The sequence below is a fragment of the Aquarana catesbeiana genome, linkage group LG09, assembly GCF_042186555.1.
Source record: "Aquarana catesbeiana isolate 2022-GZ linkage group LG09, ASM4218655v1, whole genome shotgun sequence".
NCBI classification, from domain to species: domain Eukaryota; kingdom Metazoa; phylum Chordata; class Amphibia; order Anura; family Ranidae; genus Aquarana; species Aquarana catesbeiana.
In genome coordinates, this window is record NC_133332.1 from 51,047,011 (window position 1) to 51,064,201 (window position 17,191).

The 17,191-nt window shown below is 39.8% G+C and overlaps 1 protein-coding gene across 1 annotated transcript in view; it reads right to left on the reverse strand.

Annotated features, from left to right (window-relative positions):
- The window catches only part of LOC141107157 (uncharacterized), a 55,106-nt gene that overhangs the window by 14,520 nt on the left and 23,395 nt on the right, over positions 1 to 17,191 (reverse strand). Inside the window, exons 2-3 of the mRNA XM_073597905.1 lie at positions 14,413 to 14,742; positions 1,529 to 1,639 (exon numbers count right to left, since the gene is read on the reverse strand). Of these exons, the coding sequence (XP_073454006.1) occupies positions 1,529 to 1,639; positions 14,413 to 14,742 (441 nt within the window). The remainder of the gene's footprint in view (positions 1 to 1,528; positions 1,640 to 14,412; positions 14,743 to 17,191) is intronic.

The window sequence follows — 17,191 nt, forward strand, 5'->3', positions numbered from 1 at the left end:
CTATCAACAACTAGAAGGTAATCTTTTAGATAGAAAATGTTGCATAGGACTGCTATTAAGATGCTGGTTTATTCAGTGTAGGGAATCCTCCCATTGTATACGTGCCTAGTAGCTCATAAATACTGGTCCCTTGTGCACTAAATTCCTGGCCCTTGCTATGTGTGCGGTGGTGTTATAGGAGGAGACCCTGCCAGGAATTTAGTGCACAAGTGACCGGTATTTATGAGCTACTAGGCACATATACAATGGGAGGATTCCCCACACTGAATAAACCAGCATCTTAATAGCGGTCCTATGCAACATTTTCTATCTAAAAGATTACCTTCTAGTTATTGATAGTGACATAGAATGATCCTTTAGATTAAATTTCATATGGTTCCCGAAGCACTATCTTCCCATGCTCCTTTGAATCACTGTGAATCTTTATCATCATTGAGAATATCACTTTCTGCCTCATCTTTTTCTTCTCTTTCTTTATGATTGAATAATTCGCCATAGCTCCTGAAGAAACATTTCCTTAAGCGCAAAATGTAGAGCAGAGTTGAGCACTTTATCACACGCTACCTCGTCAAACTTTATAACCTTCAAGAGTGATCAGTTCGGTCCTTTGAGGTTTTTGACTATATTGTGTATAGGCGGTGTGTTATCTGTGCTCATAGGCTATTTTTGAATGAATTATATGAGGAACTTATGTAATTGTTTTGATTTCAAATCTGTAATAAATATTATTTTTTTATAAGACTGTGTTATGCCTAAAAAGTCCATCATCTGAAAATCACAAAACTCTCCTATTCAAAATATTGGGACGTGGCAAATTTTAACCTAGTATCGTATCCACAGTGCCACTTTGTGGAGATACGAATTCTTAATTAACTTTATACATGTTGTTTTGGATTCATAATGCAATCTGCAGCTTTTTCTTCTCTCATTTTTAGAAGGTGTGTGCTCATTCTTCTAAAAGGTCCAGCATTCTAACTGGAATCGAAATAGCCCTTAAAACTGCAAGTGAGGAAAGGACCATTAAATCTAAAGCCAAAAACTTTATTTTCATATTGGATATAGTATAATATAGTTTAAAAAACCCTGCCATGTTTTTGTTCCAATTTGTCCATTTATGTTCCAATTGAGGTTCTTCCTTCATTTTCTGTTCTGTGGACACAAGGTTCACCCTCTTGGTTTGGTTTGTTTGTCTATTGTGAGTGTTCAGAACCTTGCCCGTGATCGATTAAGTGTACCATGTCCGAGACCACTTGGAAGAGGTGGTCCCAGGTATTGTTCACTTATGATTGGTACAGTTTGCTTTAATGTGACCGCAAACTATGCCTGAGAACAGAACTCTCCATAGATCACTGAGAAAAAAAGGAGGAATCACTGGTTGGCAGACGTGTTGATGTAAGTGTTCCCAGAAACACTTGCTTATGGCCCAGTATGAGTGTAGACCATTGGCGAACTCACATAGTTCAGTTCAACTGAGCCCAGTGTGTGTGCACCTGCAAGTGTCTGTCATATAAACCAAAATATGACCCACCTGTGTGGCAGTATTTCATGAGCACAGCCAGCAGCACAATTATAACACAGATCAATAACCCTATGACCGTGTAGAGGATGTTCACTTGCCCATGGTGGTCTCCACCTGTATCTAAAAGAGAAGAGTAATTTGATAGGAAGCTGCCATTGAAATGTAAGTGAAGAAAAAATGAAAAAAAATATGCAATACATCTAATTTTTTATACTATTAAAGACCCAACAAGTACAGGAAAATACCTGCTGATCTGTCAGAAATGCACTTATCTCCTAAATTTCTACTGACAACACACAGCTTATTGTCTTTTGATAAAATACTAAACCACTGCCTGTTAAGGTACTCTGCCTGTCCCGTATTCCAGAACTCCTACTCTCAGAATTCCTGCCAGGACTTCCCATGGTACTCACTAAATCCCTGCCAGACCTTCCAATGGTACGCTCTAAATCCCTGCTAGGTCTTCCAATGGTACGCATTAAATCCCTGCCAGGTCTTCAAATGGCACACACTTAAATACTGCCAGGTCTTCCAATGGTACACGCTCTGTCAGGTCTGCCAATAGTACACGCTCTGTCAGGTCTGCCAATGGTACATGCTACGTCCCTGCCAGGTCTTCCAATGATGCACTCTAAATTTCTGCTAGGTCACACGCTAAATTGCTGCCAGATCATCCAATGGTACACTCTAAACCTTGCCAGGGATTCCAGAGTTCCAAGGTAAGGAAGCTGGGTGTATCCTCTAACCAGTAAGCATATTTATGCACTAGCATTTTAAGTGGCTGCTGCTGTGTGTTATTGACAGCTACCTGAGAGCTAAAGAGCTATAACACTTGCTGGCCAGTTGTCTGTTTGTTTTTGACCCAGACTGACCTCGCTACTCTCTTGCTTTCTGTTTGCCTGGACCTCTGCTTGGACCTGATGACTCTCTTGCTTGCTGGTTGCCTTGACCTCTGTTTGGACTTGACTACTGTCATGCTTGCTGCTTACCTAGACCTCTGCTTGGACCTGACTATTCTCATGCCCGCCACCTGCCTCAACCCTTCCCTGAACCTAATTACTCTCTCATCTGCAGCCCTGTGAACAGTCTCTGCACCATAAGCTCTCCATTCCAGTTATTCCCTTTGATGATCCTTAGGGCTGTGGCCTGGTGTCAGTTTGCAGCAAAATAAATCGGGACTACTAGGGTTCCATGCCTGCCAGGGTGCGACATAACACTCCCACTGTCTTCTTATCACCAGCATAAGGACTTATTGACTTGTAGCCCAAGATAAGAATTGGAGGGGATTAAATAAGCAAAAAGTACAGGACACAGGACAGCTCCGAATTTCTGAAAAGATCAACAGGTATTTTTTGCACTTATAAAACAAGTGCTGTGTAGCAAAGTTTTCATTGTTATATTTAACAGACGAAAGGATATATATAACAGTATCTCACAAAAGTGAGTACACCCCTCACATTTTTGTCAATATTTTATTATATATTTTTATGTGACAACACTGAAGAGATGACACTTTGTTACAATGTAAAGTAGTGAGTGTACATTTTGTATAAAAGTGTAAATTTGCTGTCCCCTCAAAATAACTCAGCCATTAAAGTCTAAACCGCTGGCAACAAAAGTGAGTACACCCCCCTAAGTAAAAATGTCCAAATTGGGCTCAATTAGCCATTTTCCCTCCCCGGTGTCATGTAAGTCATTAGTGTTACAAGGTCTCAGGTCTGAATGGGGAGCAGGTGTGTTAAATTTGTTTTCAATCTTACTTTATTAATTTTAAAACAATTATACAAATGCATATAAATATATTTCATCATCAAGTTGAACATTATATTATTATATAGCATCCGCTCCTTAAAATATCATCTTTACATCCTAATTTCTAATAACCTGTTCTAAATTAAACCATCTGACATATATTTCTTTACCATGTCCATACTCCATTCTTCCCCACCATTCATCCCTACCATTCATCCCTAGTTTACTTATTTTTAGTACATTTTGTACTACATCCCATCCCAATACATTTTGTAATGCTTTATCCCATTCTACTAGTGATATCGGACTCTCTATTTCACTTTCCCATTTTCTAATATTTGCTATTTCATTAAGGGGTCCTGCAGGAAGTAGAAGTTTATAAATTTTTATAGTTTATGGGTTGGTTTTCGTTCTTCTATTAATAATTGTTCGAATTTAGTTAATGGTCTACCAATCCTGGACTGCTGTGTCAAAAATTCAATATATGTATTTAATTGGTAATATTGTATCCATTTATTATTATGTTCAGACCCTAATTCATGCAATTTTGGAAGTTTACCTTCTTTTAGGGTCTGAGCTAATCTTGTGCTCTCCAACCTGTTCCATTTAATAAAATTGAATGCTGTTACTGCTGGTGGAAATTCCGGGTTGGAGAACAGTGGAGTCATTGGCCCATTCATTGTGGCGAGTCCCCCCTTTATCAATACTGTATCCCATATTTTTAAAGTTGCTAACATAAAAATCGTTAAGTCTTTTTTTCCGGGTTGAAATTGAGGTTTAAAGTTATCCATTGTTTATTTTCTGCATTATGATACCAGCCTATTATCCTTATCAATACTGCAGCCTGTGAATATATTGCAAAATCGGGCAGCGCCAAACCTCCATCTTTTTTTATTCTGATTAAGATTTCTCTTTTTATTCTTGGTGTTTTTTGATTCCATATAAAACTTCCTATAGCTTTACATAGTTGTGTTATTCATTTTTTTTGGAAGGGTTATAGGTATAGCTTGAAATACGTATATTAATTTAGGCAATATGTTAATTTTTACTACATTAATCCTTCCAATCCAAGAAAGAATTATCTTATCGTATCTTTGAAGTGCTTTTATGGTTTTACCAATTATCACAGAATGATTTAATTCCTGTAAATGAGTCAAATCCCTTGGGATAAATACCCCTAAATATTTTATTGATACTTTTTGCCATTTAAAGGGAAAGTCCTTTTGAAGACGTTCTTGCACCTTATCTGTTAAAGATACGTTTAACACTTCTGATTTGTCGTAATTAACTTTAAAGTTACTTACTCTCCCAAATTTTTTAAATTCCTGTATGAGGTTTGGTATTGTAACAATTGGATTGGTGACATATATTAACAAATCATCCACATATACTGCCATTTTATATTCCTTTCTTTTAACCTTTATCCCTTGAATATCTTCATTCTTCTGTATTGCTGTGGTAAGATGTTCCATTACTAACACGTATAACAACGTGGACAAGGGACAGCCTTGTCGGGTGCCATTTGTTACTTCTATATATTCAGAAAGCATTCCATTTGTTCGTATTTTTAGCCTGGGATTGGAATATAGTGCCATTGTTTTACTAAGCATCTTCGGTCCAATCCCAAGTTATATTAAGGTTTCTTCCAAAAACCGCCATCCCACCATGTCAAATTCTTTTTCAGCGTCTATCAACAGCAGACACACTGGGATCGAGGTCCTCTGAGCGTATTCTACTAATGTACATGTTTTAATTATATTATCTCTGGTTTCTCTCCCCAATGTAAAGCCAGTTTGATATAAACTGATATGTTTAGGTAAAATACCTGCCAACCTTTTAGCACTAATCTTATATATATAGGCGTATGTCTATATTTGTAAGAGAGATTGTCCGGTAATTACCACACAATGTGTGGCCTTTTTCTGGCTCAGGGATAAGCGAGATAAACGCTTTCATGCCTTGTGATGTAAAAGTTTGCGATGCCGATATGGAATTATATGGTTTTTTTAGAATAGGTATAATTATCTCTTGAAATTTTTATAAAACCTGGGAGTATATCCGTCCGGGCCTAGGCTTTTACAGAGGACGAGTGCTGATATAGCTTGTTGTATTTCTTCTATTGTTATTTCTTTTTCTAAGTCTTCCGTTACTTCTTTAGATAGGGTAGGTAATGCTGTATCTTTAATATATTGACGTATTTCTTCTATATTTTTATTTTCCCCTTCCTTATTTAATTGTTGTGCTTTTATATTATATAAACTAGAATAATATTTGTAAAATGTATTGGAGATTTCTTTAGGATCATATGTTTTTTCTCCAGAAGTGTTTAAGATTTTTACTATGAAGGTTGTGGCTTGTTGTTGTTTTAAAGTTCTAGCTAACATTTTTCCGGTCTTATTCCCATGTTTATATGACCTGGCTCTATTTTTATCCCTTAATCGTAAGGACTGTTCATCAAATAACTTTTGTAATTCAATACGTTTGTCATTTAACCTTATTTTATCCATTGGTTTACAATTTTGTTTATGTAGTTTTTCCAATCCTGAGATTTCTCCCATTAATTGTATTGTTTTGTTCTCTTTTTCTTTTTCTAATCTAGCTCCGTGTTTGATGAACAGTCCCGTTTAATGTTTCCTATTGTATAGGGATTGCTCTTTCGTCTAGCTCATGTATCTGCAAAAATTCTTCTATTGCCTGTCGAATATCTTCTTCGCATTTTTTATCCTCCAACAGGTTATCATTTAATCTTGATGTCCTTAATGGTTTCCTATATTCAATTATCTTTAGTTCCATATATACTGGGGCATGGTCAGACCAAAGAAAATTTCCAATATAAGTATTTGGAGTCATCATTAACCCTGTTTGATCGATAAAAAAATAGTCTATTCTGTGAAATGTATTATGTATATTGGAATAATATGAGTCATTTTTTCCAATTGATGTTGCACTCTCTAAATATCTACCATTTGATACTTTTCCAATAGTTGTTTAAATTATTTCAGTTGTTTATTACTCCTATATGAATGAGTTGCTGTTGTTTCTATTTTTGGATTCATTATAAAATTGAAATCTCCTCCCATTACTAGTACTCTATCTATTGCATCCACAAAGGCCTTTTTTCCACTTTTAATTTGATCATAATTTGGTAGGTAAAAAGTTAATTGTAAACATCTTTCCACATAACAAGATCCTCAATATTAAAGCGGGAGTCCGGCGACCAATTTTTTTTTTTTTAGGTCATTGAGACACTTTGCTAACCCCAAAATAATACTCACAGTTTGGGTGTAATATTTCCGCCTCTGTCTGTTTTCGTACTGAAGAATAACTTAAAAAATGTGATGCTGGCTGTTTCCATCTTGCTTGTGGGCATGTGAAGCTAACAAGCATTGATTTCCTGGATGCGGTGAATGCTGTTCATTCACAGCTTGTTCACACGCATGATCATTGTTTCCGCACTGAATCTTGGGAAGCCTGACACTAAGCTCCCAGGAGACAGTGCGGCACCGGGGAAAGGCAATAAAAACGCCTACTCCCATGGGAGGAGAGACAGAAAGTGCCACAATAAAGTACAATATAAAGGTAACTACAGCGATAAAAAAAAATTTCGTGACGCATTTGAACATCTATGCAATTAACTGAAGGGGGTAAGATTAAGTTAAAAATTAGAGTGGAACCCCGCTTTAAGGACCTACCATCTCCACCTTTCCATGCTTGCAGTATTTGATGAGGTAGGTCTCTGTGGATTGCAATAGACACTCCTTGTGACTTAGTATGGGAATGAGTCATGGATCCATGTTGGATAATTTCTACTATATATTTTAGGAATAGGATCTGAACGAAAATGTGTTTCTTGAAACAAAATTATATCAATTTTCTGTTTGTGAAATGAATATAAAATTTGTGCTCTTTTAGAGGAAGAGTTAAGGCCTCTTGCATTATAGGAACAAAATTTCATTGAGAAACAAAAGAAAAAAAAATTATATACAACTACAATCACACCAATCTAACTACAGTCACTACTATTACTCTCACACCTAAACTATGTGACTTATCTCAAGTCTTTCTTATTATTTAAGTAAGGTCCCTAATAGGGGCAGTCTAAGTCTGCTGCCTCCTGATATGCTGCACGCCATTATTTTATTTGTCATTTCTTTTTCTTACTGTGAGCAATAATTATTCTATTTCTTTCTTTTAACTTTTATCTTGGTTTAATTTTTTTTCCATTCCCAAGGCAAGGGATGGAGAAGAAGAGAGAAAAAAAAAAAAAAAAAGCACTTCTCCTCTTCACCTCCCCCGAGAACGTGACCACCCATCTAGCATCGTTGTGGTATCTTCAACATCTATTTATTTTCTGTTTTACTTTTTACTTTTACTTTTTTCCTTTCTTATTTATAGTCCCCTTAATATTTTACTTATAACATTATCACATTAGTATACCATGTTTTTTTCTCTTTTTCCCCTTTTTTCTCCCTTTTTCTTCTCTTTATGTCATCTACTTAGAAAAAGGCTCCTTTTTTCCATGTAGAAAAAAAGAGGGTTTTGGGACTTTATATGAGGCATGGGTAGGTGCCTCCATCCCTATTTTAAATACATCAAAAAGGGATTTTGGGACTTTATATGAAGCAGTCAGAATGCAGAGGTATAGATGAGAATTTTTTTTTTTTTTTTTTTTTTTAATAATGACATGGTATAAAATATTTTGCATATATATACAACTGTAATTGCACAAAATATGGACATGATTATATCATATAACATAATGAATACATATCAATGGTGAAATTGATCAAATATTACACAATGGCATAGCCTGCAAACACCAGGTGACTTGCCTGACACTGCATCTGTGATCATATGATGTGAGAGGTTAGGCATGGTGAGTAGATTGTAACATCGGATGTAGCTTATAGCTCGACGCGTTTCGTGACTAACTATCACTCATCAGGAGCAGTTACATTGTGTTGCCTGTAGAAGATATAAATATAAGGTAAACCAACTCTGTATAGAGGAGGAAGGGAATCAGATAATTTATATTGACCATGGCTAGTTGACCAGGCACACTTACCGAGGCAGCATTGAATACGGCATGTGGCAGCCTGCATGAGATGCAAGGGAGGCATAGATCTCGCCGTGGGGGCTGAGGTGGCGTGCATATAGGGTTGCAGCAACAGATGGCATGGGAGGTGCATGGGTGCATGAAAGGTGTCCATGTGGGAGAGCAGGTGATATGGCTCATCGGTTGAGGTATCTGAGAATAAAAAAAAGTGTTGGTGTTATGACAAAAAATGTGAAAGAGGAAGATAATTTATTACAGGAAAAAAAAATAAAAAATTATGGTAGAGTGAGTGAATGAATGGATGAGTGAATGATGTGTGAATGGTGCTGCAACCCTATATGCATGCCACCTCAGCCCCCGCGGCGAGATCTATGCCTCCCGTGCATCTCATGCAGGCTGCCACATGCCGTATTCAATGCTGCCTCGGTAAGTGTGCCTGGTCAACTAGCCATGGTCAATATAAATTATCTGATTCCCTTCCTCCTCTATACAGAGTTGGTTTACCTTATATTTATATCTTCTACAGGCAACACAATGTAACTGCTCCTGATGAGTGATAGTTAGTCACGAAACGCGTCGAGCTATAAGCTACATCCGATGTTACAATCTACTCACCATGCCTAACCTCTCACATCATATGATCACAGATGCAGTGTCGGGCAAGTCACCTGGTGTTTGCAGGCTATGCCATTGTGTAATATTTGATCAATTTCACCATTGATATGTATTCATTATGATATATGATATAATCATGTCCATATTTTGTGCAATTACAGTTGTGTATATATATGCAAAATATTTTATACCATGTCATTATTAAAAATAAATAAATAAATAAAATACATTTTCTCATCTATACCTCTGCATTCTGACTGCTTCATATAAAGTCCCAAAATCCCCTTTTGATGTATGGCTCCTTTTTTCCAGAAGACAGTTGGAAAAAAAAAAAAAAAGAAAGGGGGGGAGGGCCGGGAGAGAGGAGGGAATCCCTTTTTTCCATTCCCTATTTAGTTCATTATTTCATTAGTGTTAATTTATGTGTTTTGTGTCCCAATCCGTTTATTACCATAATAACACCCCTATTACCCATCCCTACTAAAATTTATGTACCATTTACCCACCTCCTCCCACCCCACTCCCCTTTCGCTGTCTCTTACTAGAATATTACGTGCATGTGTTATTAAATAAAGTTTATTATATTTACTGTGTTTATGTGCTATTTGTTATCATTGTGTTATAATTTATATCCCTGTGATATCCCTTCGTCTTCCCTTCCCCTCTAAATTTATTTTCCCTTTTCTCTCTCTCCCCGCTCCCTACACCACCCCCCTCCCCTACTCCCCCCCCTCGCCCCTCTTGCCCCCATTCCCATCTTCAAAAGTCACTCCTTTCCCTTTCTTTCTTCTTTCTTTTTCTTCTTTGTATTTCTTCCATATCTCCTGATTATTTCTTAAATGATCTAGGCTAATGTGGTAGCTTTACTTCTGGGAGTTGGAGAATTTTTAAGAATTCAGGTACATCCTCCAAATCTCTAAATGATGTAACTAGCCCTTCATGTTGTACTTGAAGCCGAAATGGATATTTCCATCTATATTGTATATTCTTTTTTTGAATAAGTTCTGACAGGGGCTTAGTTGCTCTTCTTAGATCTAGTGTATGTTTGGAGAGGTCCTGAAATAATGTAAGTTGTATCCCTTCATAGTCTATATTTTTATTCTGTCGAGCAGCTAGCATAATCTTCTCTTTTATTTGATGATAATGTATCCTCCATATTACATCTCTTGGTCTTGCGGGGTCTGATGCCTTATGCCGCGTACACACGGTCGGACTTTTCAGCTACAAAAGTCCGACGGACGCTGACGGACCAAATCCGGCGGACAATCCGATCGTGTGTGGGCTTCCCCGGACTTTCGGCGGACTTTTCCAGCCACAAATCTGACGGACCTTAGATTTGGAACATGCTTCAAATCTTTAGGTCGTAACTCCGCCGGACCCAGAAATCCGCTCGTCAGTATGCTAGTCCTACGGACAAAAACCGACGCTAGGGCAGCTATTGGCTACTGGCTATCAACTTCCTTATTTTAGTCCGGTGTACGTCATCATGTACGAATCAGTAGTACTTTTATGTGATCGTATGTAGGCAAGTCCGTTCGTTAGAAAGTCAGCCGCAAGTCCGTCGCAAGTCCGCCAAAAGTCAGTCGAAAGTTTGTCGGACGGGCTGTCGGACTTTTGTAGCCGAAAAGTCCGACCGTGTGTACGTGGCATTAGGCCCCGATATTCTATGGGCTCGATCCAATATTATTTCCGCTGTAGAAGGGTTTTGTATTAGTTTGTTAAATATATTTTGTAGTGTTGGTATTAACTCTTTTTGGCTCACATTTTCGGGCAGACCTCTAATCCTGGTATAATTTCTTCTATTTCAATCGTCTTGGTTGTCTATGACGTTTATGGCCTGTTTTAAGCATCTTGTTCCTGTATTTATTCCTCTGCTTGTAACATTTTTAATTCCATAGCCGCCATTCTCCCATCGATTGTTTCTATTTTCTCTTGAGCATTTTGTAAGATGTTTTAAGCTCATGTAGCTCTTTTTTATACGTGTTTTCTAATCTATACACATATTGATCCATATCTTCCCTTGTAGGTAAGGAACAAATATAGGCTTTCATATCCCATTTTTCTTTCTCTATTTCCTCCATCTCTTTTGGCAGTCTATTCGCCTCAATTGGTGAGCTATTTCTGATTTGATCTATCTCTTCCACCTCTGTGGTTCCCAAAGTAGTAGATGATTGTATTATATTCAGTAGCCCTTGTGATATTTGTGATGTTTTTGATATTCGTGATGTCTGTGAGGACTGCATTTGTTGAAAATAATCTTTTATGTACATTGTTTGGGTTGATTGTGCCCATGTGTTTGTAACACTTATATTTTTTTTCTTATTATTATTTCCTCTCTGCTGAGATTGAGGTGTTTTTTTTTTTTTTTTGGATGCCATATCAGCAAAAGGAAAAAAAAAAAAGGAAAACAATCGCTCTCTCTAATTTATCAAACATCTTCCCAGTACTCCTCAGACCACGGTTTAATATTGATGGTAGATTTCAGAAATACACTATAACAATTAGTACGTTATGGTCCTTATATTGTTAGTACGCTAATGCCACGTACACACGGTCAGACTTTTCGGCTACATAAGTCCGACAGCCCGTCCGACAGACTTTCGACGGACTTTTGGCGGACTTGCGGCGGACTTTCTAACGAACGGACTTGCCTACATACGATCACACAAAAGTCAGACGGATTCGTATGTGATGACGTACACCGGACTAAGGCTCTGTTTCCACTAGTGCGACTTTTCATGCGACTTGGGACTGAAAAGTCGCATGACAAATTGTTTCCCATGATTTCCAATGAGTACCGTTCATATCTGTGCGACTTCAAGTCGCAGCGACTTCAAAGTAGTCCCTGCACTACTTTGGTCCCACTTTGATGCGACTTGAGGTCCATAGATACAGGCATTGAATCAAATCGCGGTAAAAAGTCGCGGTAAAATCGCGGTAAAAAATCGCGGCAAAATCGCGCGACTTTGGGGACGCACTAGTGGAAACATAGCCTGAAATAAGGAATTTGATAGCCAGTAGCCAATAGCTGCCCTAGCGTGGGTTTTTGTCCGTCGGACTAGCATACAGACGAGCGGATTTCTGGGTCCGGCGGAGTTACGACGTAAAGATTTGAAGCATGTTTCAAATCTAAAGTCCGTCAGATTTGTGGCTGGAAAAGTCCGCTGAAAGTCCGGGGAAGCCCACACACGATCGGATTGTCTGCCGGATTAGGCCCGTCGGTGTCCATCAGACTTTTGTAGATGAAAAGTCCGACCGTGTGTACGCGGCATTAAATTTTGTCCATTTATACTTAAAAAATTTTAGGGCTTTATTATATTTTTCACGATATAAATATAATATACCATACTATTTTTTTAGCAAGTTGTCCCATATGCAGTGCCCTTATTTCTTATTCTTTACCTCCAGTATATTTGGCTATTATGGTGCTTTAATATATAATTTTCTCTTTATTCCTTTTACCATAGTCCTTAACCGTCCTCAATCGTCCATTTTCAGGATTACTCTGGTTTTTCTCCCTTCCTACACCTTCCTCCACCTGTATTCACAGATAATATATGATTCCTGATGTATTGTTTCCCTTACCCTGGGTACCTCCGCCACCCAGACGGTCTCCACAAGGCTTTAACGGGTCCCCCCTGGGACTTTCCTGGGGCAGTCTATCCTACTGGATCTCTGCTGAGCCACCCCCCTCAGCTCCTTACTGTTTATCCGGCAGCTCACGGGTCCCCGAGGTCCCTGGACACACTATGCCCGCTCCTGTTCCGGCAGAGATCTTCCCCGAACTCCGTGGGCTCCAAGCTCGGCCATAACCCAGCGCCTTTCCTCCAGGTTCCAACCCCGCTATACAAATCCTACTTTTCCGATTCAGTCCGAGGCAAGCCGAGGTGAACCTCGGCTTGCCGAATGCAGCGTCGGACGGAGACAAGAGGAGCCGAAAAGCCCCGACCTCTTGCCGATCCTCACCAGAATCTCCTTGCCGCGTCACTCACCCACGCTGTGACAGCATGTGAGGAAAGGAATGCCGATAACTGGCAATTCTGTTTACACTGTGATCAGCCATGATTGGACACAGCTGATCACATGGTAAACAGCCACTGTGATTGGCCCTTTACCATTTCCTTCAGAAACACCTGATCACAGAGAGCTCTGGATGCATGCACCAGGGGGCACACAAGGGGCGTGGTTCTGGGAGGACATCCATGGACGCTCTCCGGAAACAACAGAACCGTACTGTAGCTGTCTTTCAAGTATAGCACAGTAAGGAAGTGGTTAAAACCATATTCTGAGCGCATATTTACTTTTAGTTATGTGTTACAAAAATGGAACACTGCAGTTCAACATTCAGCTGTAAACCTTGTAACACATATTTTACATTATTAGTTTGGAGTTCTTTTCCGTTCTTAGTGTAATTTTGAAAAAAAATGAATACGTGCCCCTTTGATTGTTTTTTCATTCATAGCCCACAATTCCGTTCTTATTTCAAATACATTGCATTGTACTAGTGGTGAATAGGGATGAGCTCAGGCGTGTTTGGATCCTAGTCCAATCCCACCTCAAGTATCCTACCAGGAAGCTGTCACTGCGGAACACCAAACATAAGTTGACAAGGCATTCCCTGCCCCATAGCTGCATGTCTACTAGAGGTGTGTATACATTTAGCTACAGGGTGGAGAAGACTTCCACTGCTTATGACTGGTGGTGTGCAGTGGCAGCTTCCTGACGAGCTAGCTCAGGTGAGCTCAGGTCAGGATCCGAGCGCACCTGAGCTCATCCCCAGTGGTGAAGTGTTACCTTAAAACTTTAGCTATATTGCTTTGTTTTTATTGTTGCCTATGGTACTGTTAAACAATCTGCCTATACTCCCTGTTGTGTCACTGGGACAGAAAGGGCTTGTTTAGACTTGTGGTTGGATGGGGCAGTAAAAATACATGGTTGGGTCACGTTTTTACAACCCCCTTAAGCTGCAAAGGCAACAGGTAGAGGTGTTCACATGCCGTAGCTGCAGCAAAAAGTATCCCCACTGTTACACTCAGCGGGCAGTATCACCGCCGAACGTGATCCATTCAAGCAAATTAGACCACACTGCAACCATAAAAAATGCAGTTGTGGTGCAGTGAGGCAACATTTACCATTTTAAAACAGGTGGTAAGGAGGTGGCATATCTCCTCCTCACTGCTTCATCTGAATGTGAATCCCTTTCCAGAGGTGTGCCAATCTTGCTGAACATCTAAACCTAGCCTACGTGCACAAAATCTCTCCAACAGGGACACAGAAAGAAAAAGAAGGACTTTTAATTGTCAACAAAGCTGGAAGTGTGTTTATTTCTCTTGTGTCACCAGGACATAGAATAGTATAGAATAGAACTCCTCCATAGTCTATGCAAAACTAAAAAAGTTTTGGCCAAAACTGTCTTTTGCTATAAGGGAACAACAGACGATTACCTATTTTCAGCCTATGTGTTACCTACCTACCAGTCCTGTACTTTCGGAACAAGATGTATTGGTCACTTCCAGTCTCGTTCCCTTCCCTCTGGCTTTTTTCCCATCCACAATTTCCACATGGCAGCAGTATATTCCGGAATCAGACTCAGTCAGGTTCATAATGGTAATCTTGTGCTTGGAGGAGCTGTAGACCACTTTGCCTCCTTCTCTGATTGGCTGTCCCCCCTCACAGCCCAGAGTCCAGGTCACGTGAGCAAAATGCATCTGATGCGTTACTTTGCACTCAATGGTCACATTGTTTTCTGGCTCAGCAGTGATTAATATTGGTTGCTCCACCGAAGTATGATTTTTACCACCTGTTTTTAAAATAGAGAAATTAACACCACATGGCAACAAGATTTAAGCTGAATAAATAGTGCAAGCAAAGAGCAGTGATTCTGGGGCTGTATCTCATTGACCCCAATTCATCAAGCTGCAATACCATTTACCTCATGCTAAATAGCGCAGCGCTTAAAGGTAATTTACCACCTGGCAGTAGCCAGCGTATTTATTTACATTGATAAATAAGCATTGTTAAAAGAGAACTCTAGCATTTGAACTAATTTACCTAGTTGGTTTGGGCCAAGCTGGCCCAAACCAACTATGTCTCTCCCTAAGCTGTAAGCCTGCTGCATGTGTAGTAAAACTGTATGTAGCTACAGTTACATACAGTATACCACACTGTGTTCCGAATAACAGCAGAGACTTTGCGTAAAACAGACTAGTCTACAGTCTAGTTTACAGCAGCAGCGCTCAGCCAATCATAACGAGCAATGTATTCTATTAATGAATACAAAGCCTCCTCTGATTGGCTGAGTCAGAGGTTGTGACATTATCAGCCTGCTTCTCTGACTCAGCGGAGGCTTTTACATTCATTAATAGAATACATAGCTTGCTGTGATTGGCTGAGCACCACTACTGTAGACTAGTCTGTGTTCCGGGAAGTCTCCGCTCGTATCCGGGACACAGTGCGATATACTTTATGTAACCGGCTGACAGCTTACGTAGTTGGTTTGGGCCAGCTTGTAAATTCGGTGAAAAGCTGGAGTTCTCTTTTAAGGGGTGGGCGGTCAGTTGACTCTGCCCCTTAGTTATTTAAGAACTCTCGGAAGCTAGGAGCCTTCAGCCCAAGTGGACATTTTTTTTCTTTTTTTGGGATGGCAGTGGCGGTGGGCGGAGTGATTTACGATGGATCTACACCGGGGGGGGGGACAGGGGGACATTTGTTTTATTTTTATTTTTTCAATAAAGTACTTGTCAAAAATTGTCTATTGTCTTTATTTACACTACACTTTTTTGAGGTCAGTGAATGGGGTACTATTTATCAATACTCATTCATATGGGGGGCTGGGATCTGGAGGCCTCCTTGTTAAAGGGGGCTTCCAGATTCAGATAAGCCCCCCACCAGCAGACCTCCACAACCACAGGCCAAGGTTGTGGGGAAGAGGCCCTTGTCCCCATCAACATGGGGACAAATTGCTTTGGAGCAGGGGGGGCTCTGCCATGTTGAGAGCATGTAGACTGGTGTGGTTCGGGGGGGGGGGGCACTTGCTAGTCCCCTCCCTTTCCTGACCTGCCAGATAAGGGTCTGGTATAGATTTGAGGGGGGGAGCCCATGCCATTTTTTGAAACATTTTGGCATGGGGTTCCCCTTAAAACCCCTTACAGACCCGAAGGGCCTGGTATACCACCCAGTTTTTTTCACGATTGTTTTAGTGCCAGCAATTCTTTTTTTTTAGATTCAGCTGACAGCTGATGACTCATTGGTTTTTAAGGACACAGTGGCCGCCCGCTCGTTATCAACCATGTTGCTTACTGGTTGTTAAGGATGCAACGATTGCCCACTACTTCACAACCATGTTGTTTACTGGTTGTTAAGGACACAGGCAGCCAGTCGCTCCTTAACAATGCCTACTTATCAATGTAAATAAATACACTGGCTAATGCCAGGCATTAAATTGCCAAATGTTTTAATTACTAAAATACCGCAAGACTTCACAAAATAACTCATGCTGTATTTTAGTAGCATTTTTTGTGAATGGCAAAAAACTTTTTTACAAATGCTGAGCAGGATTTTACTGCATTTTTAAAGGTGAAACATACTGTATTGTTAATGGAGCCCAGTATTGGTTGAGTGACAATTTTAGCATGCTTTAACCATATACAGTAGGTACTTATGACATATATGAAAGCCCAAGTATGTCGCAGCCATGACCTGCTGTCATTTTGACAGGTGGGGTCCTAATGACAAATTTCTGGTGGTATGGCCCTTTAAAGTGGCCTTTCACTAGATTAAAAACCCCTGCCACCCATTTAGCTTTTTGTATGTATGTTTTTAATTAGCCCTTTGGTATCCCTACTCTCACTGATCTCTATAGTTTTAAGCACTGTGGATCAATTCATCCTCAAACTTCACAGCACTAAAGTCACCTAAAGTCCTTCTTCTAACAACAAGCTCAATTCCTCCCTCTCAGCTGTAACTCAGCAGCTTAGCTCCCCTCTCCAAGCAGTAACTCAACCTCCTTCCAGCCCTATAAACTTTAACCTCCTGCCAACCACGTAATACATATGTTCAGCAGCAAGCCAGGTGGACCTTAACTTCCATGCTTTCATGGGATCTGCAGTTTCTTTGCTGACAGTGTGCTCACTGTACACTTCCAGTGCTGTAACTAAGCTATCACAGAAAGCTCCCGATTCCTGTTAATGTTCAGAAGTTTGCAAGGTGGGCTCCTGATCATGTGGCTATTGTGACAGCCAATCATAGAG